The 25710-nt window shown below is 43.1% G+C and overlaps 1 protein-coding gene across 5 annotated transcripts in view; it reads right to left on the bottom strand.

Moving 5' to 3' along the window:
* Positions 1 to 6839: 6839 nt before the first annotated feature.
* Positions 6840 to 25710, bottom strand: part of MAP2K5 (mitogen-activated protein kinase kinase 5) — a 230155-nt gene continuing 211284 nt past the window's right edge. For all 5 annotated transcript variants that reach the window (XR_011559993.1, XM_070762760.1, XM_070762763.1 and 2 more), the window contains one exon: positions 6840 to 7723. Coding sequence is in view for 4 of the 5 variants with exons in the window: in XM_070762760.1 (XP_070618861.1) it covers positions 7616 to 7723 (108 nt within the window). In the remaining variant the exon portion in view is untranslated. The remainder of the gene's footprint in view (positions 7724 to 25710) is intronic.

Raw genomic sequence — 25710 nt, 5'->3', positions numbered from 1 at the left:
GCATTTGAGGACTCCAGGAAAGAAAAAGTTACTTTTTATACGCGCAGAATATCTTTCTTCAAAGCAGGCTTTTAACAAATGCAAAACTTCAGGAAAACCCTCAGTGACTCCTTAGAAAGCAAAAATCATTTTGAATAATTGCACATCTGAAATGAGCACACATTCGCATATAAAGGGGTTGACATTCGATATTTACAAAATCAACTGCAGAAAGAAGTATTTAAAAAAATAAAAATATGCTGCTCAAAAAATAAAGGGAACACTCAAATAACACATCCTAGATGTGAATGAATGAAATATTCTCATTGAATATTTCATTTGCACAACTATTCCATTTGCACAATAGCATGTGAAAATAACTGTCAATCAGTGTTGCTTCCTAAGTGGACAGTTTGATTTCAAAGAAATCAAAGTCTTCGGAGTCTTCGGAGAGGGGCAGCATACAAATCTAAATTATTATTATTATTATTATTATTATTATTATTGTTGTTGATTTACTTGAAGTTATATTTTTCTATTTTTTAAGTGTTCCCTTCATTTTTTTGACCAGTGTACTACTGAGCAAGACGTGGAAATTCTAGCCCATATTTCTCATATATAGTGTCAGGACCTGCAATTTAACAGTTGTAACTTTAACAATCTATTTACAATTAAAATTGAAGTTAAATTTAGATTCAACAATTTCCTACCAGCGAGAACAATTCATCGGTGCTTGCCTCCAGATGTTGTGGCTGCTCCACCACTGGAGGTTTTTAAGAAGGACTGGACAGCCTTTTCCCCTGAATGGTCTAGGTCCATCATGGTGAACCTATGACATGGGTACCATAGGTGACACATGGAGCCATATCTGATGGCACATGAGGCATTGCCCTATGTCAGCTCCAGCACATATGTGTGTGCTGGCTGGCTGATTTTTGGCCTTCCAGAGGGTGGGGGGACGTTGCTTTCGCCTTCCCCAGACTCCAAAAATGGATTGTTGGGTCCATTTTTCATCATCAATGAGCTGGTGGAAGCTTTCCTGAAGCAAAATTGACCTATCTACCCAGTGATGGGCTCCTACGGGAACGGTCAGGAACGCAGTTCCAGTAGCAAAATTTGGAGCTCCACCCCAGAGCACCCGATTTGCACTGAAGGATGTTGGGACAAAATGCATAAGCCACGCCCACAGTGTGGGACTAAAAATTTTGGTAGCACATCACTGTATCTACCCCAACCTCTGGAAGGCAACAAATCAGCTGGGATCCATTTTTAGTGCAATAGTGCAGCAGTGTGTTTGTAGTGCATGAATGCGTGCCCACACCCATAATGCAGTGCTCTCTCCCATGCAGGGGTGGGCTACTGCCTGGACAGGGGGGTCAACGCAGTGGGGTGGCGAAAATGGAGCTCCACCCCAGAGCACCCAATTTGCACTGAAAGATGTTGAAAGATTATGCAGGGCATCCTGCATAAGCCATGCCCACAGTGTAGTAGTAGTAAAACATTTGGTAGCCCTTTACTGCCCCATTCATGTGTATGCAACCCCTCCATGCTGCCCCTTTCCACACCATCACTATTATGTGCATGTAAGATGTTGAGATTGTATGGGTAGAAAGGATGGAAAGAGTTGAGCTGAGTCTACTGTGGAGTGCCCGAAGGGGGATGATTATTGAGCAGGGTTTTGGTTTAAGTTTTATGATTGCTTTATTTCTTGATTTTATGGTTGGTATAAATTGCCCAGAGTTGTTTAAGATTGGTGGCCATATGTATCTTTTCAGTCAGTCAGTCAGTCAGTCAATCAATCAATAGAAAAAATAAGTGCAGAAGGGATCGTAGTGTCGATAAATCAATCAACCTGGGATGCAGACAAAACTACTAATTTCTGTGTATAATAATAGCTTGAGACAATGGAGGCTTTTGAACTCTGTGAGTATTGTTTTTGGGCATTATGAAGACAGAAGAGATCTGTTATGAGATCTGTAGATCTAGAGATCCTCAATCTTGGCAGCTCCAAGATAGGTGGACTTCACCTCTCAGGTTTCTCCATTCAATCCCATAGAACAAGGAGACGAGGGGACTGAAGTTTTAGAGGTGCATAATTTAATACTCAATTACCAATTAGGTAGATTTTAAGTTTTGGCTTTCCTTCTTTAATGCAGCTCACTTACCGTTTTTGCAGAGAAAATGCCAAATTCCCAGCAGTTGGTTCTGTGAGCGCATTCCAACAGATTTAAACTATTGGGCATATGTGAATGTGAGTCTGGCAGAATAAACTACAATGACTGTCAACAGAGGAAACGACACATTAGAGAAATGTAAAGACTCCCTTGAACTGAGCTTAGTTTCTGACAGTTTCATGGGGTGGGAATTTTGGTGGTCCCTTATCATCAAAGCATTGCTCTTGCTTGCAGAATGTAATATAATAATATACTCTACTGTACTCTATTTATAGTAGAAGTATGTGAGACATTTAATTCATGTGTACCAACTATACCATCGTTTCTCAATCTCAGCTACTTTAAGATGAGTGACTTCAACTCTAAGAATTCCCAGTAGTTCAGGTTGAGAAACATTGCTCTTGAGGACTGCTGTATAGCATAAAAACATTTACTCTTTCATACAAATACCCACCTTACAGTAGTCACAGACAACAACATGGATTGAAAAATATATGCCATTATGGCCTTTATTAACCAGAGGAACATCTTGCCTCTGGAAATTGTGGGCACTCTAACACTGGAGGTTTTTAAAAAGAGTCTGGATAGTAACTTGTTTGAGAAGGTATAGGATCTCCTGCTTGAGCAGGGGGCTGGACTAGAAGACCTCCAAGGTACCTTCCAGCTCTATTCTAGTCTGTTCCGTTCCATTCCATTCTATTCTGTTATTTCTATTCTAGTCTGTTTCATTCCGTTCCATTCCATTCTATTATTTCTATTCTATTCTACTCTATTCTGTTCCGTTCCATTCCAATCTATTCCATTCCGTTATTTCTATTCTATTCTATTCTATTCTATTGTTCTGTTCCATTCTATTATTTCTATTCTATTCTATTTTGTTCCGTTCCATTCTATTCCATTATTTCTATTCTATTCTGTTCCATTCCGTTATTTCTATTCTGTTCTATTCCGTTCTGTTCCATTCTGTTATTTCTATTCTAGTCTGTTCCATTCCATTCTATTATTTCTATTCTATTCTACTCTATTCTATTCTGGTCGAATTTTGCGTAAAGTTCGTCCGAACTTGCCGAACCTGAACACCGTTGGGTTCGCCCATCACTACTGGGGAGGGCAAAAACAGATTCCCTGCCTCCCAGAGGCCCTCTGGAGGCTGGAAACAGTCTGTTTCCCAACTTCTGGTGAGTCCAGTAGGTTCATGTTTTGCCCTTACCAGGCTCCAAAAGCTTCCCTGCAGCCTGAGGAGGGTAAAAACGCCCTTCCCCATCGCCCCGGAGGCTCTGTGTAAGCGAAAAACACCCTCCCAGAGCCTCTGTCCAAGATAAAATCAGCTGACCGGCACACACATGCACATTGGAGCTGAGCTAGGGCAACGCTTCATGTGCTAGCAGATATGGCTTCATGTACCACCTGTGGCACCCATGCCATAGGTTCGCCATCACTGTACTAGGGTTTGCTGATCCTTCGCAGTATGGAGAGGAAGAGGGAAATATTGCGTCTAACTTCAAAACCAAGCCGGCATGCAAGATGAGATTTACATAATTAACAAAAATAACAACAGGCATCACATTTTATATATTACCTTGTACATCCAACTGAGGTCATTTTGTATTGTTTGTAACAGCTTAATTCAAGCCGGATGCAATGGGTAAATGGGTAATTAAAAGCATCACAGATCCAAAACATCTTTCTCAGGGGGGCCGTCACTCAAGGTTGACACATTCTTCCCTTAAAAACATGCAGTGTGGATTATCAATAGTTGAAGTATGGCTGATAAATGAAAACAAGAGGTTCAAAATCACACCAGGCTCTTCAGCAGTAAACTGCAGGCTTCAACTGTCTTCTTTGCTTCATGTAAATAAATAGGGACCTTAATGTGATTTTTAAATGAAATTAAACAGAAATATGCTTTACACCAGAGCGCTCTGTGCAAAGTGTTAGACCATTGTTTCCCAACTTTGGCAACTTGAAGATATCTGGACTTCAACTCCCAGAATTCCCCAGCCCGCGAATGCTGGCTGGGGAATTGTGGGAGTTGAAGTCCAGATACCTTCATGTTGCCAAGGTTGGGAAACACTGTGTTAGACAAGCAGCAACAGAAAGAGCTGTTTCAGCCCAACTGGCTGAAGGGAAGGAAATTTGTCTCTCTTAGAAAAAGCACCTGCAGCCACCAGCCCATCGAGTCATTCATTGTAGTGTTAGCTGCCAGAGAGGCTGTGACATTTCAGCAATTAAGACAAACTTTCCCCTATCAGTTCACGCCTGCAATCTCTATCCTTCACCCGGAGATTGATGGCCCCTTCAAGGCTCTTGCCTTTTGCAGGCTGCCTTCGAAGTATCGCTCAGGACAGGGTTGCAATTGTTCAGCCGAAGTTGTTTCTCGCTACAAAAGGCCTCCAACCCGCTTGGATCTTTCTTCAGATCTCAAGGGATGGAGCACCACAAACAGAGCTTTTTTCGGCAAGCAATTTCGCTTCCTATCTGTTCTGTCTTGCATGCAATTAGCCCAAAATTAAAAGTCAAACACGAAAGTTTCCAAAATGAATAAGAGTTATTTACAAGGATGTTTGTTGAACTGCACAAATGAGAACCAAAACAATGTCTTTGGCAAGGCGTGAGGCCAAGTTGATAAGATAAAGTCCCACAAAGCTGCTTCTCAGCCAAAAGTCTACTCACAATATTAACCCTGTGAATGTCCAGTACTGTATCCAGGTTTGCCAGGCAAAAACACTCTTCACAGGCTCTTCTCCTCCGGAGGCACAAATGTTGGTTTCTTGCAAAGAGCATCCTCCAACTCTCTTTCTTTCTTTCTTTCTTTCTTTCTTTCTTTCTTTCTTTCTTTCTTTCTTTCTTGTTAGAGTTGGAAGGGACCATGTGGGTCATCAAGTCAAACCCCCTGCCTAAGCAGGAACCCTATAGCATCCTAGCCAAATGGCAGTCCAATTTCCTCTTAAAAATGTCCAGAGTATTGGAGTTCACAACGTCCGCTGGTAGGTTGTTCCACTGGTTGATTGTTCTGACCGTCAGAAAGTTCTTCCTTATTTCCAGGTTGAATCTCTCCTTGGTCAGCTTCCAGCCGTTGTTCCTCGTCCGGCCCTCTGGTGCTCTGGAGAATAAAGTGATCCCCTCCTATCTGTGGCAACCCCTCGTATACCTGTAGACTGCTATCATGTCCGCTCTGGTTCTTCTTTTCTCTAGGCTATCCATGCCCAGTTCCCGCAGTCTCTCTTTGTAAGTTTTGGTTTCTAGACCCCTGATCATTTTGGTTGCTCTTTTCTGCACCTTCTCCAGAGTTTCAATGTCTTGTTTGAAGTGTGATGACCAGAACTGAACTTATATACTCCTTATATACTCTTGGGGAGTGCAGACTATGCACAGCTGTGCTCACTTCCTCTTTCTGAGCTTTCTTAACTGCTCCTGCCAACCCCACATCCTTCTCACCCAAACATTCAGGATCGAGTCCCTTTTGTCCTCCTCCTCCACAGACCCTGGCGAATCCCCAGTTGGGGGTCCTATAGCCTCTGTAGGCTCCCGACAGCCATGCTCTCCCTCTTCCTCTGGATCGCTTTCTGACTCCTCCTGCAGCCACACAGGCCGACTGTGTCCAGATGTCCCCAGTTCATCAGGCTCAAAGTCCGTTGCCAGAGGGCCTGGTTGCAGGCCAACCACAACGCTATCAACCACCTCAAAATGGTGGGATTCTGAAGGACCTTCTCAAGAATAAATAGCAGAGGAGATGGAATGCCTTCAAAAGAACAATGGCATTCATGTAAACGGCTCGAGAAGGTCTCATTATTTTCAGGGAAGGAACCTGCGTTATCGCTAGTCAATCTGCACTCTTGATTTCAAAGGCTCTTTTGAAGAAAAGAGCATTTTAAAATAAGATTGGGGTTCATTGCCGGGATAACAACTTCCTGTGAACATGTCCAATTCGGTGTTTTCCTTTCTATTTGTATATTTGTATTAGATTTAAGAAATATATATATGGTCAAATGACTAAATAAAAGTTTCTATTCTACTCTAAAGCAAATTTAAAACAACAATGAAATATTAGGGATTTTTAAAAAGCCCCTTAGGGGCACAATGGCCTAGTGGTTAAAAACACTGAGCTTTTCAGCTGGACAACTGACAGCCTGGGTTGGAGACTGAAGGGCCATGCAAGGGGTGAGCTCCTGTCTTCGCCCCAGCAAAATTGTTGGTGGACTGGATTACAGTACAATTTTCTTATTTTGGGTTTGTTCTTCTTGAGAGTAGCTACTGACGGTTAAAACATCAGAGGACTCCGCAAACTCCCAGCCTCGCTTCTTTGAGCTGGTTTCCATTTGATACGTGACTCCGTTTGGTAATGCTAATGGGTAGACTTTATCTGCATCAGTTGCAGTAGATTCACCTAAGATGCCTGAACTCGGTAAGAAGACACAATCACTATCCCTTTGTAATGTTGGCACAAACAGATAAATTCCGTTGTCCATGTACACCATCTCGAGTCTGGTAAGTCGGCAGAAAATACATTGGTGTGACAAATAAATGAACAACTAAAAACACGACAGCTTAATAGGATGGCACGGTTCACACACAACTTGCTAAGTCAGTAGCCCACTTCTGACAGTAGGGCTTCTCAGACCATCTTCAGTCATCAACTACCCAGGTTCAATTTAGCCTGGTGTTCCAAAAATATAGCAACTGGTGTAGGCTGTACAAATACACACATTTAATTGAACAAATGAATGATGTCACATTTGCCTCAGGCAACATTTGTGGAGAGACAGAGAGAGAAAGAAAGAGAGAGAGAGAGAGAGAGAGAGACCAGCAACTTAAATATATCTTAGGTTTGGTGCATAGGAACAAAGAAAGCTTCCAATGAAAGGATCCAACTTTGCTATCAACCATGGCCAACAGCCTCTTCTGCAGTTTAGACAAGAACTCCACTAAGAATGAACCCCCAATAAACTGTTCTACCACTCAACATAACATCGTCAAGAAATGAAAGCCCAACCCAACTTTCCCTGCTGATTCATCTTCTGCTAAAATCCCCTGATGTCCTTGGGGTCCACCTTGACCTATAAGAAGTGGAATAGTGGGAGCACACACCCTTTGGCTGATACTGCTTACATTTCTTTTATTTTTTCATCTTGATCCATTTTCTTTCACTGGTCCATCATCTAACCTTCTGTTTCAAATCCCAATCCAAAGCAGGACCTCCATTTTCTGCTCATGTCCTTCTGTTAAGCTAGCAAAGACTCCAAAGCGTATAAAATACTTGGAGGCCAACATATATACATTCGGTTTGTAAAATATATGTTCCTATTGTCTTAAGGATGCCGGAGGCAGTGAGAGCCCGGAGGTGGTGGGGGGACAAAGGACATCAGCTGAATGTCTTGAAGAAAAAGACCCCCGACTCTCTCCTGACCGGACTTTGAATTGCTTTTGCCATGAAGCTCTTAGGAGGCGGTTGTCTCTTCCTCTCACTGCGATCCCTGTTGCTGCAAACGCCTCTCCTCCAGACTCCGGCACACCCACATGGAGACCACTTCGGCGTTCCCGTCATTGTACTGCACAATGAAGAGGTGGCCCTAAGAGAAGAAAAAAGCGGGCTCAGTTCAGTGGTTCAAAGCGCTATGGCAGGAAGGCAATGCAAGATTCTTGCCATCCCTCTAAAGACTTTTGCAAGCAATCCCCCAACTGTGTGGACAGAGCCTGCTAAAAAGAGGGTGGAGTTTTATCACTGAAAATATGTGTCCATCTCTCTCTGTGCTTTTTAACCTGAAAAATAAACTGTGTTTTTTCCCCCCTGAAGGCTGAATTTGAGCATGCCGATACATGCTGGCAGAGTTGTAAACCTAATCCTATGTAGCTTCTGCTCTGGCAATCTCACACTACTTATCAGAGCTTACAAAACTTTTGCCAGACGCATCCTCGAATACAGCTCATCTGTTTGGAACCCATATCGCATCTCAGACATTAACACCCTCGAAAATGTCCAAAGATACTTCACCAGAAGAGCCCTTCACTCCTCCACTTGAAACAGAATACCCTACGAGACTAGACTTTCAATCCTGGGCCTAGAAAGTTTAGAACTAAGATGCCTTAAACAAGATCTAGGTATTGCCCACAATATCATATGCTGCAATGTCCTGCCTGTCGGCGACTGCTTCAGCTTCAACCACAACAACACAAGAGCACACAACAGATTTAAACTTAATATTAACCGCTCCAAACTTGACTGTAAAAAATATGACTTCAGTAACCGAGTTGTCGAAGCGTGGAACTCATTACCAGACTCCATAGTGTCATCCCCAAACCCCCAACACTTTACCCTTAGATTATCTACGGTTGACCTATCCAGATTCCTAAGAGGTCAGTAAGGGGCGAGTACAAGTGCACTAGAGTGCCTTCCGTCCCCTGATCTATTGCTCTCCTATATCTCCTATACCTTTCCTCTATTCCTGTATCTCTTCTTCTATTCTTTCATTGATATGTTCTATTGCTATACCTTCTTTTCTATTATTTCTTAGATATATTTTACTATGCATATCTCCTCTATAACCTTCATCATGTATTTTACTATGTGTATATAGATATATACCCACTAAAACTCTCATTGTGTATTGGACAAAATAAATAAATAAAATAAATAAATAAATAAACTGAACGGGGCTTTTCAACCAACTGGTTTCCCACGTGCTGGAAACATCCCCCTGTTGGCAGAGGTGGGCTGCTAAGGTAGAACGGGGACGTGTGCCCGGATGCAGCAGCAGGATTTGTGCTGGACTCTGCTAGCACTCAGAGCTACGGGGGAGAGCACACATCCCCGTTCCACCTTCGAAGCCCACCCCTGTCTCCTCCCCCTGAAGGCTCTCTGGAAGCCAAAATCGCCCTCCCAGAGCCTCTGTGAGAGCCAAAAATCAGCTGGCTGGCAAGCACATGCATGTTGGAGCTGAGCTAGGCAACGACTTGTGTGCCAGTAGATATGGCTCCATGTGCCATTTGTGGCACCTGTGCCATAGGTTCGCCACCACTATTCTAGGAGTTGAATTCCACACATCTTCGAGTTATTCACCACGAGAAACACCGCTCTAGGATTCTGAACTGCTGCCACGGTTGAAAATCAAAGAAGAGCAACCCAGATCTGAAAGCCCTTGCAGAAGCGGGAAAGATCAAAAGCAACATGAGAAAATATTATTTTACTGAAAGAGTAGTAGATCCTTGGAACAAACTTCCAGCCTTATCTATCTATCTATCTATCTATCTATCTATCTATCTATCTATCTATCTATCTATCTATCTATCTATCTATCTATTATATATATATATCATATATATTCTCTCCTTATCTCTTATATCATATATATTCTCTCCCTCCCATCTACTTCTCTTCTTTTTACTTTCTATCGTTATATATATTACTTAATGTCTATTCTCTTCCATATGTATTGTATATCGGACAAAGAATAAATAAATAAATAAATAAAAAATGCCTGGGATAAACATATATCCAACCTAAGATAAAATAGAAAAAATAGTATAAGGACAGACTAGATGGACCAGGAGGTCTTTTTCTGCCGTCAGTCTTCTATGTTTCTATGTTCCTGTGCATTGGACTGGGGCACAGGTCACCAGCCTATAATGATGCATGATGTCCTATGCGCAGAAGGCTATGCCACAGGACTCTTCTCTGAGTGAGGAGCCTTTCTGCTCTTAGGGATTTGGGATGAGTGGGAGGAGAGAAGAGGGAGCTGTGAAATAATTTTGAAAAAGTGGAACAAACCCCTCCTTTTGGAGGTCTAGGCCAGTGATTTTCAACCTTTTTTGAGCCGCGGCACATTTTTTACATTTACAAAACCATGGGGAACATTGAGTGGGGGGGGGGGCAGCGAAAATATATTGGATGAAAAAATTCTCTCTTCCTCCCTTTTGCTCTATTTCTCTCTCCCTCTTTCTCTCCCTTCCTCTTTTTTTCTCTCTCTCCGTCCCTCTTTTTCTCTTCCTTCTTTCCTCTTTTTTGCTCTTTCTCTCTGCCTCCCTCCATTTCTTTCTCTCTCCCACCTTCCCTCCCTTTCTCCCTCCCTCTCTCTTGCTTTCTTTCTTTCTCTCTTACTCTCTCTCTTGCTTTCTTTCTCTTTTGTTCTCTTTCTCTTTCTTTCTTTTTCTTGCTTGCTTTCTCTCGTTTTCTTTCTCTTTCTCTTTCTTTCTTTCTCTCTTGTTTTCTTTCTCTGAGCTTCGTGGCACACCTGACCATGTCTCGTGGCACACTAGTGTGCCATGGCACACTGGTTGAAAAACACTGGTCTAAGCGACCTGTTTTCTCCAAAATGCATAACTTCCTTCAAAACGACCAACTTCATAACATGGCCCCAAAGTCTTCAAGAAGAGGTGGGAGTAGTGAGGAGCGAAAGACCCCTTGGGCTGAAGGGTGTGACATGGGAGAAGCAGAGAGGCCTCGAAGAGGCACAGATGGCGTGGGGACAGGGAGAGAGGAAAATGCTGGTAAGAAGCAGCTTTGAGATGTAATCACATTAGGAAGATGGGGATTTACTTAATCTCCTTTGGACTTTGCGGGGAGTAACGTGCCTCCTCTGCAAGTGATGCCACAACTGGTGTGTTGCTCTTCAGACAAGGCAAGGCAAACTTTCTATGTCACTTTGCATTTATGAATGCAATGTCTCCAACCCCCCTGGATAGTGGAAAGCTTAGGAAGGACTTTCAGATTACTCTAAATTCCCCTGGTTTCTGCCCCAAGCTAAGTGTGTCCTTAGATGCACCCCTGCTTGACTTTAAATCCTTCTTCCTTCTGATGAATACATAGAAACATAGAAGAGTGACGGCAGAAAACGACCTCATGGTCCATCTAGTCTGCCCTTATACTATTTCCTGTGTCTTATCTTAGGATGGATATATGTTTATCCCAGGCATGTTTAAACTCAGTTACTGTGGATTTACCAACCACGTCTGCTGGAAGTTTGTTCCAAGGATCTACTACTCTTTCAGTGAAATAATATTTCCTCATGTTGCTTTTGATCTTTCCCCCAACTTACTTCAGATTGTGCCCCCTTGTTCTTGTGTTCACTTTCCTACTAAAAACACTTCCCTCCTGGACCTTATTTAACCCTTTAACATATTTAAATGTTTCGATCCTGTCCCCCCTTTTTCTTCTCTCATCCAGACTATACAGATTGAGTTCATGAAGTCTTTCCTGATACGTTTTATGCTTAAGACCTTCCACCATTCTTGTAGCCCTGTTGAGATCTCTTTCCTGTCTTGTCTTTTTCTCTGCCTCTGTCATTTTTTCTTCCACCATTAAGATATCGTGGAGTTCCCCAGACAGCATGGCTGGCTAAGGAATTCTGGGAGTTGACATCCACACATTCCCAAGGTTGAAGATCTAGATCAGTGATGGCGAACCTATGGCAAGGGTGTCACAGGTAGCACGCGAAACCGTATCTGCTGGTACACGAGCCGTTGCCCTAGCTCAGCTCCATTGTGCATGTGTGTGCTGGCCAGCTGATTTTTGATTAGATTAGATTAGATTTATTGGATTTATATGCCGCCCCTCTCCGCGGACTCGGGGCGGCTCACAACAATGGTAAAAAACAGCACATAGTAACAAATCTAATATTTAGCAATCTAAATTACAGTTTTAGGTTAAAAAATCCAAAAAAGAAACCCCAATATATAAAAAACAAGCACACAATCGAATCCTACACCAAAACTACATGGGCAAGGGGGAGATGTTTCAATTCCCCCATGCCTGACGGCAGAGGTGGGTTTTAAGGAGTTTACGAAAGGCAAGGAGGGTGGGAGCAATCCCAATCTCTGGGGGGAGCTGGTTCCAGAGGGTCGGAGCCACGACAGAGAAGGCTCTTCCCCTGGGCCCCGCCAGATGACATTGTTTAGTCGACGGGACCCGGAGAAGGCCAACTCTGTGGGACCTAACCGGTCGCTGGGATTCGTGTGGCAGAAGGCAGTCCCGGAGATATCCTGAGGCACTGGGAGGGTATTTTTGGCTTCCAGAGAGCCTCCAGGGGGTGGGGGAGGGCATTTTACTCTCCCTGGCTCCAAGGAAGCCTTTGGAGCCTGGGGAGGGCAAAACACAAGCCTACTGGGCCCACCAGAAGTGGGGAAACAGGCCGTTTCCAGCCTCCAGAGGGCTTCCGGGGGGGCACGGGAAGCTGTTTTCGCCCTCCCCAGGCATCGGATTATGGGGTGTAGGCAACAGCACACGCTCTTTCAGCAACCAAGGAAAAAAAGGTTCGCCATCACTGATCTAGATGGTTTTGTGCAAGACAAAACTAAAGAATTCAACAACTATTTTATCTTCAGAAGATAAAATGGTGGAAATTCTGGGAGTCGAAGTCTGCGCTCATCTTAAAGTTGACAGGGATAAAAAAACCCTCTGCCCTAGATTCTTACAAAAGGAGGAAAGCATGTGTAATCAGTGTTATTTTTTTCTTTTTCTTTAAAAAAAATAATCTTTATTAAGGTTTGAAATAATAAAAAGACAGAAAATAACATGAAATAAATCAACAGTGCACAGGATAAAGATTAGTGCATTCGAGACATATAACGTAACATGACCTAATCAGAGGTAATAGACAGAGAAGGGAAAAAAGGGGGTAAGTGGTAAAGGAGAGAGATATTGGAAAGGGGTAGAAAAAAAGAGAAGAGAGAGGCAGAATGGGAAAGAAAAGGAAAAAATGAGAGAGGTAGAAGAAGAACCAGCTACTGGGCTGGTATCGCGATTCACTACGACATCAGATTTGAAGATGTAGTTGGAGTACTAATTCCCTTCTTGATGTTAGCGTTATTAGCGTTATTTTTTTCAATTGCCTAAGGTGGTAAGGACCCAAGACAGATTCCTGTGCCCTCCCCACGCCCCGCCCTGTCCTTCTGCTCAAATCCCATGCTTAGTTCTTCAGGACCCAGATTCCTTGCAGTAATCACTCTTCAGTAAATGCCACAAGGTTAAATTCACTTAAGTGTTTGTAAGACATCACGGAGATCCCTGGAGGAGCAGAAAAGATCTCCTCACTCGCAGTTAAGGCTGGCATTAACAGCCACGAACCAAACAAGAGTCACGGAACAAATCAAGAGGTTGCAGGCAACCTGTATAGTCGGGAGGACAGAAGGAAAAGTGGGGACATGATCGAAACATTTAAATATATTAAAGGGTTAAATAAGGTCCAGGAGGGAAGTGTTTTTAATAGGAAAGTGAACACAAGAACAAGGGGACACAATCTGAAGTTAGTTGGGGGAAAGATCAAAAGCAACGTGAGGAAATATTATTTCACTGAAAGAGTAGTAGATGCTTGGAACAAACTTCCAGCAGACGTGGTTGGTAAATCCACAGTAACTGAATTTAAACATGCCTGGGATAAACGTATATCCATTGTAAGATAAAATAGTATAAGGGCAGACTAGATGGACCATGAGGTCTTTTTCTGCATTCAGTCTTCTATGTTTCTATTCAACACTTTCTCTTGTTTATCTATAATCTTAAATATTAGATATAAGGAAATGAGCTACTGAAAATGTATCTAGTTCACAATATTAATACGGATCTACCGTACATCCGCCCACCCTTTCCTTCCTTCTACTCTTCTCTGCTTTCTTCTTTCCTTTCCTTTCTTTTTGTATGTCTATATGTTTGTCGACGTTTTTTGTTTATTTGTCTCTGTCTATTGTCAAATGCATATCGTTTAGATTATAATTCGACAGGATTATTGCTTTAATCTCCAATTACCTATTTCTCACATTTCTTTTCTCCCTGTAATTTGACATGTCTATATTGTTAAATGTAATTAAATGTAATTCATTGTATATTTGTAAATAAAAACTTTTATAATTAAAAAAACAACAAAAAACAACTAAGGTGCGCCTTACACTCCGAAAAATACGGTAATTGTCATGCTTTGTAACCACTGTGACATGCCAAGAGTAATCAGATGGGAGGGGGTGGCAACCTAAGAAACAAGCATGTATGAAAAGCCCAGCAGTCGGAAGTGTAAAAAAGAAAGAGGTACGTTCTACCACCAATGGTGGACATGCACACAGGCAAAAAATTTCTGGAATAAAATAACAAATTGGTTAAAAGAAATAGTAAATGAAGAAATTGAAAAAAACCCAGAATTATATTTATTGGGTATTTTTAATAAAAAAAATAGAAAAAGAGGTAAGATACCTAGTTATACATATATTAACACAGTGTTTTTCAACCAGTGTGCCATGGCACACTAGTGTGCCGCGAGACATGGTCAGGTGTGCCGTGAAGGAGGATGCTCAGGTTCCAGTTTTACAACTTTCTGCTGAGAGCAAGAGAGAGAAAGAGAGAGAGAAAGAAAGAAAGAGTGCAAGAGAAAGAAAGCAAGAGAGAGAAATGAGCAAAAAGGGCAGGAAAAAAGAGAAATGAGAAAATGATTGAGGCAGAGAATGAGAGGAAAGAGAGAGAAACAAAAGAGAGAGAGAAGTGACTCTTGATTTAAAGCATATGATAAAAAGCACCCAAAGAATAAGAGAGAAAAAAAACCCAGCCCTCACTTGGTTTTGGAAATGGTTCAAGAGTGTATACACACACACACACAAGTGGGGGAGGAGACAGGGATGGAAAAAGACAGGAGAGTGTCTTAGGGTGTCATTTTATGTCATTTTGGTTGGTGGTGTGCCCCAGGATTTTGTAAATGTAAAAAATGTGCCGCGGCTCAAAAAAAGGTTGAAAAATCACTGTATTAACAGCTGCCAGAATAGTATATGCCCAACAGTGGAAAATAGACAAACTACCAGAAGAAAATATAATAATTAAAAAGATACTAGACTGTGCAGAGATGGGCAGGATATCCAAAAGATCAGAGGGAAAAGAAGAATCAGATTATTATAAAACATGGGAAAAATTTTATGATTGGCTAAAGAAAAGAGCAATAAAGAAATAAATAAAAATCTATGCAAAGCAACACGTTGAATAAAAGAATTGAAAAATTAATATTATGTAAAAGAAGTAAAATTCTCTGATCAAACATCCCAAAAGTGGGGAAACTTTTATTTCCCAAATGTTGTATGTGTATGTCTTTATGTATGTTTTTTTCTTTTTTCTTGTATGTCATATTTGTAAAAAAAACACAAATAAATAAATAAAAAGAAAAGCCCAGCAGTCACTGCTGAAGAATGACTGGGGGGAAAAATCCCCTGCAGGATGATTCCACTTGCTAAGTTGTCCAGCCCCAGGAGATGTTAGGGCAAGGTCTCTTCTGCCCCCCCCCCCAAAGAGGTCAGCTAGAGAGAGAGAGAGGGAGGGAGGGAGAGTTGATCTCCCTTGTCTCAATGTTTCCCCTCTTATGGGGGGATTTTGCTGGGGCAGGAGGAAGCGGAGAGCTGCAGGGGCCGAGAGGAGGCTGGAGGGCAGGGGGAGTGGGCACCAGAACAAGCCAGCGACACTGGAAATGGAGCTGGCAGTTCATGCAGGTATAATGAAGTTCCAGGCAGTTAGAAAGAGACAGACCCCATTTGTTAACCCGACATTCTCATTTCTAAAGAACAAAGAAACAAATAGAACACAAGAAGCATGGAAGGAAGTAATGGAAAACGAGAGAGAAAGAAAGAAAGAGGGGGGGGGCGATGAAAGAGAATGAGAGTCCTTCTGCGCTTCGCCAGCTTTGCCAGGGGAGGGGAAGGGAGGCCCTTTATTCCTGAGTAATATTGCTCCAGATCTAAAAAGTCCACAATTCTTAAATATCCCAGTAGAGAGTCCCTTCACTTTATCAAGTAATGGTGCAGAAATGTAAATGCGCAGAAGGCTGAAATGCGTTTTCTCTAGTTGTAAACGCTCCTCCAGACAAGAGGCTTTTGCGGGTGAGGGATCTGGTCCCTCTTCTTCTGGAACTAGAGCAGGAGCTGATGGATCCCATAAGGACCCCACTTTAAAGAAGGGAGGGGCCAACAGTTAATCCCATACTCCCAAACTGTGGCAACTTCCAGGTGTTCAACTCCCAGAATGCCTACACGCAGCTAGGCTGTTGCTAAGAATCAAGGTCATAAGGATAGTGTGGCTCATCATCTTCTTGCCTTATCGCCTGATTCTCTGGGCATCCCTGTGCCTGTGTGTCTGGTCAAGGCCGTTGATCTTAGTCGTCCTCCTGAGTTTCAGCCATCAGTGGACAAGCTAGCTTGGTCTTCCGTCCTTTGGCCCTTTCTGGCCTCTTTAATTCAGAGTTCTTTTTGGCAGTATTGGTCGATGGCCTTGTCTTTATTGAGAGGGTTCTTCTTCTTCTTGTTAGTTGTGAAGTTGTGTCCGACCCATAGTTCCTCCAGGCCTTTCTGTCCTCTACCATCCTCTGGAGTCCATTTGAGCTCACGTCGACTCCTTCAACGACTCCATCCCCTTCTCGGTCATCCCCTTCTTCTTTTGCCCTCAATCGTTCCCAGCATTCGATTCTTCTCCAGTGAGTCCTTCCTTCTCATTAGGTGGCCCAAGTATTTGAGTTTCATCTTCAGGATCTGGCCTTCCAAAGAGCAGTCAGGATTGATCTCCTCTAGGACTGGCTGGTGGGATGGCCTTGCAGTCCAAGGGACTCGAATCTTCTCCAGCACTAAAGTTCAAAGGCCTCCATTCTTTGGCGCCCAGCCTTCCTTATGGTCCAACTTTCACAACCATACCTTGATGCTGGGAAAACTATAGCGTAGGGAGGATGCTACTACTCAATTACAGTACTGAGTAATTGAGTACTCAAGACAGAATGTGAAGAAAATACAGTCATGTCAAGGCACAACATTCCTACAAGGATGAAGAACTCCTTTTTTGGTACCACTGCAGATGAAAACAATTGTGAGAGATCTACCAAGGGAATGAACATGCCCTGTATGTAAGTCGAGGACTTACATACTTACTTGTATGTAAGTCGAGGACTACCTGTCTCAGCCTAATTCTGATGGATGCTGGGCTCCCTAGGATTGAGAGCAAGAGCCCAACATCTATCAGAATTAGGCTGAGACAGGTAGTCCTCAACTTACATACCTCCCACATATCTCCCAGAGACCTGTTAGATTGCACCGAATTGGCCTCCTCTAGGTCCCGTTGACTAAACAATGTAGGTTGGCGGGACCATGGGGGGAGGCTTTTTCTGTTGCTGGTCTGGCTCTATAGAACAAAAACTGAAAAGTAACAATACAAAGTATCAGTATATATAGAAATAAAAATAAACACCTCGTAATATTAATGGAAATGAAATAAAAACATGGGACGAATGATTACTCTATTATAGAAACTAAAACAAAATGTATACTTGTTAATAACTCTTTACCTTTCCCCCCCTCTTCTAATATTATGCTTTACTTATGACATCTATATTTGATTGTACAGTGATCCCTCGATTTTTGCGATCTCGATTTTCGCGAAATGCTATATCGCGATTTTTCAAAAAATAATAATAAAAAAATACTCCCCGGTTTTTTTGCTATACTGTACCGGGCGGGGTGTGTGTTTGTGTGGTGGGGGAGAGCTTGCGTATCTTCGGGGATGGCGATACGCAGGTGGAGCGTTTCCATCTGCTCCGCTGGGACGGGCGCCTCTAAGCCCAGTGTCTGCTTTCTCTCCCCGGGAACCGCCTGCTTTCCTCCACTTCGAGCGGGGCGCCTGGGCTCCCGAGTACCCGCGTCTTTTCCATCACCCGGAGGAGGAGTGCGACTTCTGCCCAAGTGTTAAAGAGGCCGTGGAGGGCTTAACCCGCGTCGCTCCCTCCCTCCTTGCCATCCCCGGGACTTCGACTCTGGGTGGGGAAGGCGGTGATAGCGGCAAACGGCGGACAGGCGAGCGACAAACGGTGGGTGCTGGGGGGGGGGCGGGGGCAGCCGGCATTCAAAGCAATCTGTCGGCTTCCGCACTCTCGTCGCTCCCCGGCTCCACCATCTGCGCATGCGCGGCCATGGGGAAAAGGCGCGCAAGCGCAGATGGTGTTTTTACTTCCGCACCGCTATATCGCGAAAAATCGATTATCGCGAGGGGTCTTGGAACGGAACCCTCGCGATAATCGAGGGATCACTGTATATAATTTAACAGAATATATAGAGAAATGAACGATATATTTAACATGTAATAAAAATGGATCAAGAACTGTAAAAATAGAAGAAAAAATATGAGAAATATTCTTTTTAAAATCAATAAAGAAACTTTTTTAAAAAAATCCTGGCTTTGAAAACAGGCCTGGGCGCCGTGAATTTTAACACCTGATGTGCCCGAATATGTTTATTGGTATGGATGTTTGTTAGATTGTTTTTGGGTTTGTTACGGTTTTGAGTTTCTAATTATTATTTTTGTCCGAGTTCTTTTTTATTATTGTATCATTGTATCATTTTTTATTGTTGCAAGCTGCCCTGAGCCCTATGGGATTGGGCGGCATAGAAGTCGAATGAATTAAATAAATTAAATTACAACCAGAATTGACCCCCAACATTTCTCTTGCTTAACCGAGACAGTAAGTTTTGGCCCATTTTATTAAGTGAATAAATGAATTGCTGAGTGTTGTTATTATTATTGCTATTACAGTATTAATATTTGTATGCTGCCCCTCTCTGAAGACTCGGAGTAGTAGTAGTAACATGGTTGATGAGTCAACCTGGCTCCTTCCATTGACTTTTGCTTGTCAGACGGTCACAAAAGAGGATCGTGTGATCCCAGGAACACTGCAACCATCATAATACGACTGAGGTTGCCAAGTTTCTAAATTTTGATGACCTGACCATGGAGATGCTGCAATGGTTGTAATTATGAATAATGGCCTTAAGTCACTTTTTTCAGTGTTGTTGCAACTTCGAATGGTCCCTAAACGGACAGTTGTAAGTCGAGGACCACCTGTATAGGTGCAAGGCAATGAATGTTAAAAGTGGAGACACACATTTACTTCAACGAAGCAGTGGAAGTGATGTGCCGGTGCCTGGAGGCTGTTGGGGCCTGGATGGGTGTCAACAAACTCAAACTCAACCCAGACAAGACGGAGTGGCTGTGGGTTTTGCCTCCCAAGGACAATTCTATCTGTCCATCCATCACCCTGGGGGGGGGGATTATTGACCCCCTCAGAGAGGGTCCGCAACTTGGGCGTCCTCTTCGATCCACAGCTCACATTAGAGAAACACCTTTCAGCTGTGGCGAGGGGGGCGTTTGCCCAGGTTCGCCTGGTGCGCCAGCTGCAGCCCTATTTGGACCGGGAGTCACTGCTCACAGTCACTCATGCCCTCATCACCTCGAGGCTCGACTACTGTAATGCTCTCTACATGGGGCTACCTTTGAAAAGTGTTTGGAAACTTCAGATCGTGCAGAATGCAGCTGCGAGAGCAATTATGGGCTTCTCTAAGTATGCCCATATTACTCCAACACTCCGCAGTCTGCATTGGTTGCCGATCAGTTTCCGGTCACAATTCAAAGTGTTGGTTATGACCTATAAAGCCCTTCATGGCACCGGACCAGAATATCTTCGGGACCGCCTCCTGCCGCACGAATCCCAGTGACCGGTTAGGTCCCACAGAGTCGGCCTTCTTCGGGTCCCGTCGACTAAACAATGTTGTCTGGCGGGACCCAGGGGAAGAGCCTTCTCTGTGGGGGCCCTGACCCTCTGGAACCAGCTCCCCCCTGAGATTAGGATTGCCCCCACCCTCTCTGCCTTTCGTAAACTCCTTAAGACCCACCTCTGCCGTCAGGCATGGGGGAACTAAAACACCTCCCCCTTGCCCATGCTGTTTTGTTGATTGATTGACTGTGTGCCTGTTTTTTTATATATATTGGGATTGTTTTATGAAATTACTAATTTTAAATTGTAATTAGATTGGTGGGGATTGGATTTGTTATTGTGTACTGTTTTTTATTATTGTTGTGAGCCGCCCCAAGTTTTCGGAGAGGGGCGGCATATAAATCCAATAAATCTAATCTAATCTCTGTATTTTTAAAGAAGCAGTCTTAACTTTCCCCACTTTCTATTAATTCCTTTGCTTAATCAACTCACTATATATACCATTTTCCCCATTAAGGAGTCTCTGTTGGTCCAGCAGGATCTTAATCCTACACGGCCCAAGAAGCAATAGAAACCATGATTCTCTGCTTGCTGTTAAAGACAAAGATATGCTAATTTCTGACTGTAGAAAGGAATGGCTCAAGCATCTCCTTTAAGCTCTGGGGAAAGTCCACTCTTTGGGGCAAAAGATTAGGCCCCGGTCAGGTGAGGTCAGAGGGCTGGAGATGCTAACGGGTGAGTGTCAGCCAGCCTAATTTTCTTTGCCAACTCTGAAAATGAGATAAACAATGACAAAACAGGCATTTTAAATGAACTTGTCACATCTCATTGTCTTGAGAAAGGCTGCCTTTTCAGAGCCACCAATTCTGTGTAAGGCGATTAACTCTTTCCAAGACCTCTAGAGGGGAGGAGGAGGAGGTGGCCAAAGAGCGTTTAGTTTTGTTCAGCAATTGTGCCCGGCAACTTCCCAAATCCCCTTTCTTCTGGGATTTATACTTAATCCAGATGTTAAGACTTTCTTCAACCATCGCTAAAGCCTACTGCAACAATATCGCCAAAAAGGCTCCTAGAGTTGTTAACCTGATCCTACGTAGCTTCTGCTCCAGCAATCTCACACTACTCACAAGAGCCTACAAAACTTTTGCCAAACCCATCCTAGAATACAGCTCATCTGTCTGGAACCCATACCACATCTTGGACATCAACACCCTTGAAAACGTCCAAAAATATTTCACCAGAAGAGCTCTTCACTCCTCCGCTAGAAACAGAATACCCTATGAAAATAGATTAACAATCCTGGGTCTAGAAAGCTTAGAACTACGACGCCTAAAACACGATTTAAGTATTGCCCTCAAGATCATATGCTGCAACGTCCTACCGGTCAATGACTACTTCAGCTTCAACCGCAACAACACAAGAGCACGCAACAGATTCAAACTTAATATTAACCGCTCCAAACTTGACTGTAAAAAATATGACTTTAACAATCGAGTTGTCGAAGGGGGAACTCATTACCAGACTCAATAGTGTCAACCCCTAACCCCCAACATTTCTCCCTTAGACTATCCACGATTGACCTCTCCAGGTTCCTAAGAGGTCAGTAAGGGGCGTACATAAGTGCACTAGTGTGCCTTTCGTCCCCTGTCCAATTGTCTTTCCTTTATCTCATATATCATATATATTTTCTTCCTTTCATATATCTTCTCCTCTATTTTATATTTTTTTATATATATACAGTGTTCCCTTGATTTTCGTGGGTGCGAACTTCGCGGATAGACTATACCACGTTTTTTAAAAAAATATTAATTAAAAAATACTTCACGGTTTTTTCCCTATACTATGGTTTTTCCTGCCCGATGACGTCATACATCATCGCCAAAGTAATAGTTTTTGCAAATAAATAACAAAAATAATAATAATTACAGTTAATAAATAATTATGTTTAAAAATATCAGGATCACTAAGTGTCTTATTCAATGGTGAGTACCAGTAATAATGGTGAGTAAATGGTTATTAAGGGAATGGGGAAATGGTAATTTAGGGGTTTAAAGTGTTAAGGGATGGCTTGTGATACTGCGTCCATAGCCAAAAATGGTGTATTTACTTCCGCATCTCCACTTCGCGGAAATTCGACTTTTGCGGGCGGTCTCGGAACGCATCCCCCGCAGAAATCGAGGGAACACTATATTACCTCATGTCTATTCTCTTCTATGTATTGTCTATTGGACAAAATAAATAAATAAAAAATAAATATATCCTGTTGGTAAATGCAGCAAAAGTACATTGTTTTACCAAGAGTTTAACTACTGTACTGATAATCCCACAGAGGCACAGAAGTAGCAAAGCCAGTTCTAAAATTTTCACGCGAAAACCAGCATAGGTAAAATCCCCCCTTTTCCACCGGATCTCCCCAGGGTTCATTGTCCAACCAATCGATTGCATTCATTTTGTTTTGGGACCAATCTGAGCCATGACACCCCCCCCACCCCCGAATAATGTGTATTGTCTTGCTCTACTTCTGAAAGAACTGAATGAAGAATGGTTGCAAGAACTGAGTCTGACTAGCCTGCAGGAAAAAAAGAACTGGAGGGGGTGACAAGATAGCAATATCCCAGGATTTGAGAGGCTGCCACAAGGGAAGAGGCGGGTCAACCTATTCTCCAAAGCACCTGAAGGCAAGAAACAATAGATGGAAATTAATGAAGGAGACAAGAAACCTGGAATTAAGGAGAAACTTCATAACAGTGAAGATAATTAGCCTGTGGAACAGCTTGCCACCAGACGTTGTGGGTGCTCCATTGTTGGAAGTTTTTAAGAAGAAACTGGACAGCCACCTGTCTCACATTGAATAGGGTCTCCTACTTGAGAAGTGGATTTTATTTTATTTTATTTTATTTATTCATTTGTCCAATACACAATACATATGGAAGAGAATAGACATGAAGTAATATATATAAAGATAATATGTAAACATAGAGGAGAAGATATATGAAAGGAAGAAAATGTATATGATATATAGATAAAGGAAAGACAATTGGACAGGGGACGAAAGGCACACTAGTGCACTTATGTACGCCCCTTACTGACCTCTTAGGAACTTGGAGAGGTCAATCATGGAGAGTCTAAGAGAGAAATGTTGCGGGTTAGGGGTTGACACTATTGAGTCTGGTAATGAGTTCCACGCTTCGACAACTCGATTGTTAAAGTCATATTTTTTACAGTCAAGTTTGGAGCGGTTAATATTAAGTTTGAATCTGTTGCGTGCTCTTGTGTTGTTGCGGTTGAAGCTGAAGTAGTCATTGACCGGTAGGACGTTGCAGCATATGATCTTGTGGGCAATACTTAAATCGTGTTTTAGGCGCTGTAGAAAACCACCAAAGTCTTTTCCATCTCGGTTCTGATTGAACTTCCCTGACCCTTTTTACCTGCTGAACCCTCAAACAATCACGATAGCTTCCGTTTTCCCGAAGAAGCAGAAAGATTGACAGCATCAGTGATATTGGTTAGTCAAATATTTCTATTCCAAAACTTTCTTTTGTTACAGCCAGTAGAGGGAGAAGGAGTTTACCTAGGAAGGTTGCTCCTGCTCATTTCATTCAGATTTCTTATTTATCTCAGAATTTCAAAACTGCAGGTTTGGGATCTTTTAGAAGAGATTAAATGGGGTATTTTTGCATCATCACTTTTTTTTGCATGGGTTTGCTTTTTTTTTTTTTTTAAAGAAGACTATGCCTGAGTCGGTTACAGCAGTGTTTCCCAACCTTGGCCACTTGAAGATATTTGGACTTCAACTCCCAGAATTCCCCAGCCAGCATTCGCTGGCTGGGGAATTCTGGGAGTTGAAGTCCAAATATCTTCAAGTCGCCAAGGTTGGGAAACACTGGGTTACAGAATCAAGCATCCTTGTAGAGACATATAGGGAATGAATGAGCAGAAGAAGAACCAAAGGATCAAGATGAAAAGTGAACCGAGGCCCATGTGAACTTTCGTCAAGGTTTTCATAAGGTCCCCTTTGGCTGGTTATGCAACTTTCATACCCACCCCCAAATGTAAGTAACCAAGTGGTTTATTGCACAGCACAGCATGTTTGGACATACAGTGGTACCTCTACCTCCACGTACGAACTTTTCTATATAAGAACCGGGTGTTCAATATTTTTTTGCCTCTTCTCAAGAACCATTTTCCACTTACAAACCTGAGCCTCTGAAACTGTAACCAGAAAAGGTAGGGAGAAGCCTCCGTGGGGCCTCTCTATAAATCTCCAGGGAGAAAACAGGGCTGGAAAAGGCGAGGAGAAGCCTCCGTGGGGCCTCTCTACAAATCTCCAGGGAGGAAACAGGGCCGGAAAAGGCGTGGAGAAGCCTCCTTGGAGCCTCTCTATGGATCTCCTGGGAGGAAACAGGGCCTCCACCCTCCCTGTGGTTTCCCCAATCACACACATTATTTCTTTTACATTGATTCCTATGGGAAAGATTGCTTCTTCTTACAAACTCTTCTACTTAACCCTGCTGTTCTGTTCGAAAAAACTCCCTAATCTTATGTTCCCGGGTCTATTTGACCCGGACTGCAAATTGATCATTTTAGGTACTTATATTTGGTCTTTTTGAAAGCTTTTTTCACCTGGAAACAAGTTTGAACATTTCTGCACACAATGGAATGAAAATTGAACTGAAAAAAATTAATCCTTATTGGTTTATTTTGCACATAAATATGCCCCCCCCCCCGTTTTTGTGAAATTCTTTTAGGTTTATTGATAATTTTGCCTGCAAAATGCATTCTATTTTACTAAAGTTGGTGTGGGATTGGTAGCTTGAACATTTCTGAACATAATGATATGAAAATTGAACTGAAAAAAATTATCCTTATTGGTTTATTTTGCTCATAAATGGGCCCCCATGCTTATACTCAAATAGGCTTATACTCGAGTAGGCTTATACTTGAGTATAAGACAAAATGGTTTTATATTCACAAAAAAACCAATAAGAATCATTTTTTTCAGTTCATTTCTATTTTTTTTTATGTTTAGGATTGTTCAATTTAGTATATCAAAACTTTTGGGGGAATATTCCTTAGAGATTTGTAGCCTAAAAAAATATAAATTGACAAAAAATTCAGAAAGCATGGGGGGAGGGGATTTTTGATCAAAATGAAAATATAAGCCTCATTTTTTTCAGTTCATTTCTATTTTTCTTATGTTTAGGATTGTTCAATTTAGTACAGTGGTACCTCAAGATACGAACCCCTCGTCTTACGAACAACTCGTGATACGAACCCGGGGTTCAGAAAAAAATTGCCTCTTCTTACGAACGTTTTTTGAGTTACGAACGCCAAACCTGAACTTCCGGGTTCGGCATTTGGAGGCTCCTGGGAAGCCGCCCGGCTGTTTTAAAAGGTGACCGCCGGGCTGGGGGGCTTCCCAGCACCCCCCGGAACCCCGAACCCGGAAGTTCGGCAAAAGTTCAGGGTTCGGGGGGGGTGCTGGGAAGCCCCCCAGCCCGGCTGTCACCTTTTAAAAGAGCCGCGCGGCTTTCTAGGAGCCTCCCGAAGCCAAACGCGGAAGTTCGGGTTTGACGTTCGGCTGCGGGAGGCTCCTGGAAAGCCGCCCGGCTGTTTTAAAAGGTGACAGCCGGGCTGGGGGGCTTCCCAGCACCCCCCCAACCCCGAACCCGGAAGTTCGGGGTTCGGGAGGTTGCTGGGAAGCTCCCCAGCCCGGCTGTGAAATGCCGCTCGTAGCAGCTGCTACGAGCGGCATTTCACTTTCCCTCCCAGGCAAAAAGATGCCGGCATTCTGGGATGATGGGGCCGGACTTCCCAGGCGGAAGGCGTGCCCCTCTCCCCGGCATCTTTTTGCCTGGGAGGGAAGGTGAAATGCCGCTCGTAGCAGCTGCTACGAGTGGCATTTCACTTTCCCTCCCAGGCAAAAAGATGCCGGCATTCTGGGATGATGGGGCCGGACTTCCCAGGCGGAAGGCGTGCCCCTCTCCCCGGCATCTTTTTGCCTGGGAGGGAAAGTGAAATGCCGCTCGTAGCAGCTGCTAGAGCTGCCGGCATTTCACCTTCCCTCCCAGGCAAAA

This window comes from Erythrolamprus reginae, chromosome 10 (genome assembly GCF_031021105.1).
Source record: "Erythrolamprus reginae isolate rEryReg1 chromosome 10, rEryReg1.hap1, whole genome shotgun sequence".
In the NCBI taxonomy this organism is placed as follows: Eukaryota; Metazoa; Chordata; class Lepidosauria; order Squamata; family Dipsadidae; genus Erythrolamprus; species Erythrolamprus reginae.
The sequence above is the reverse complement of the archived record's forward strand: the minus strand, read 5'-3'. Positions and strand labels throughout refer to the sequence as shown.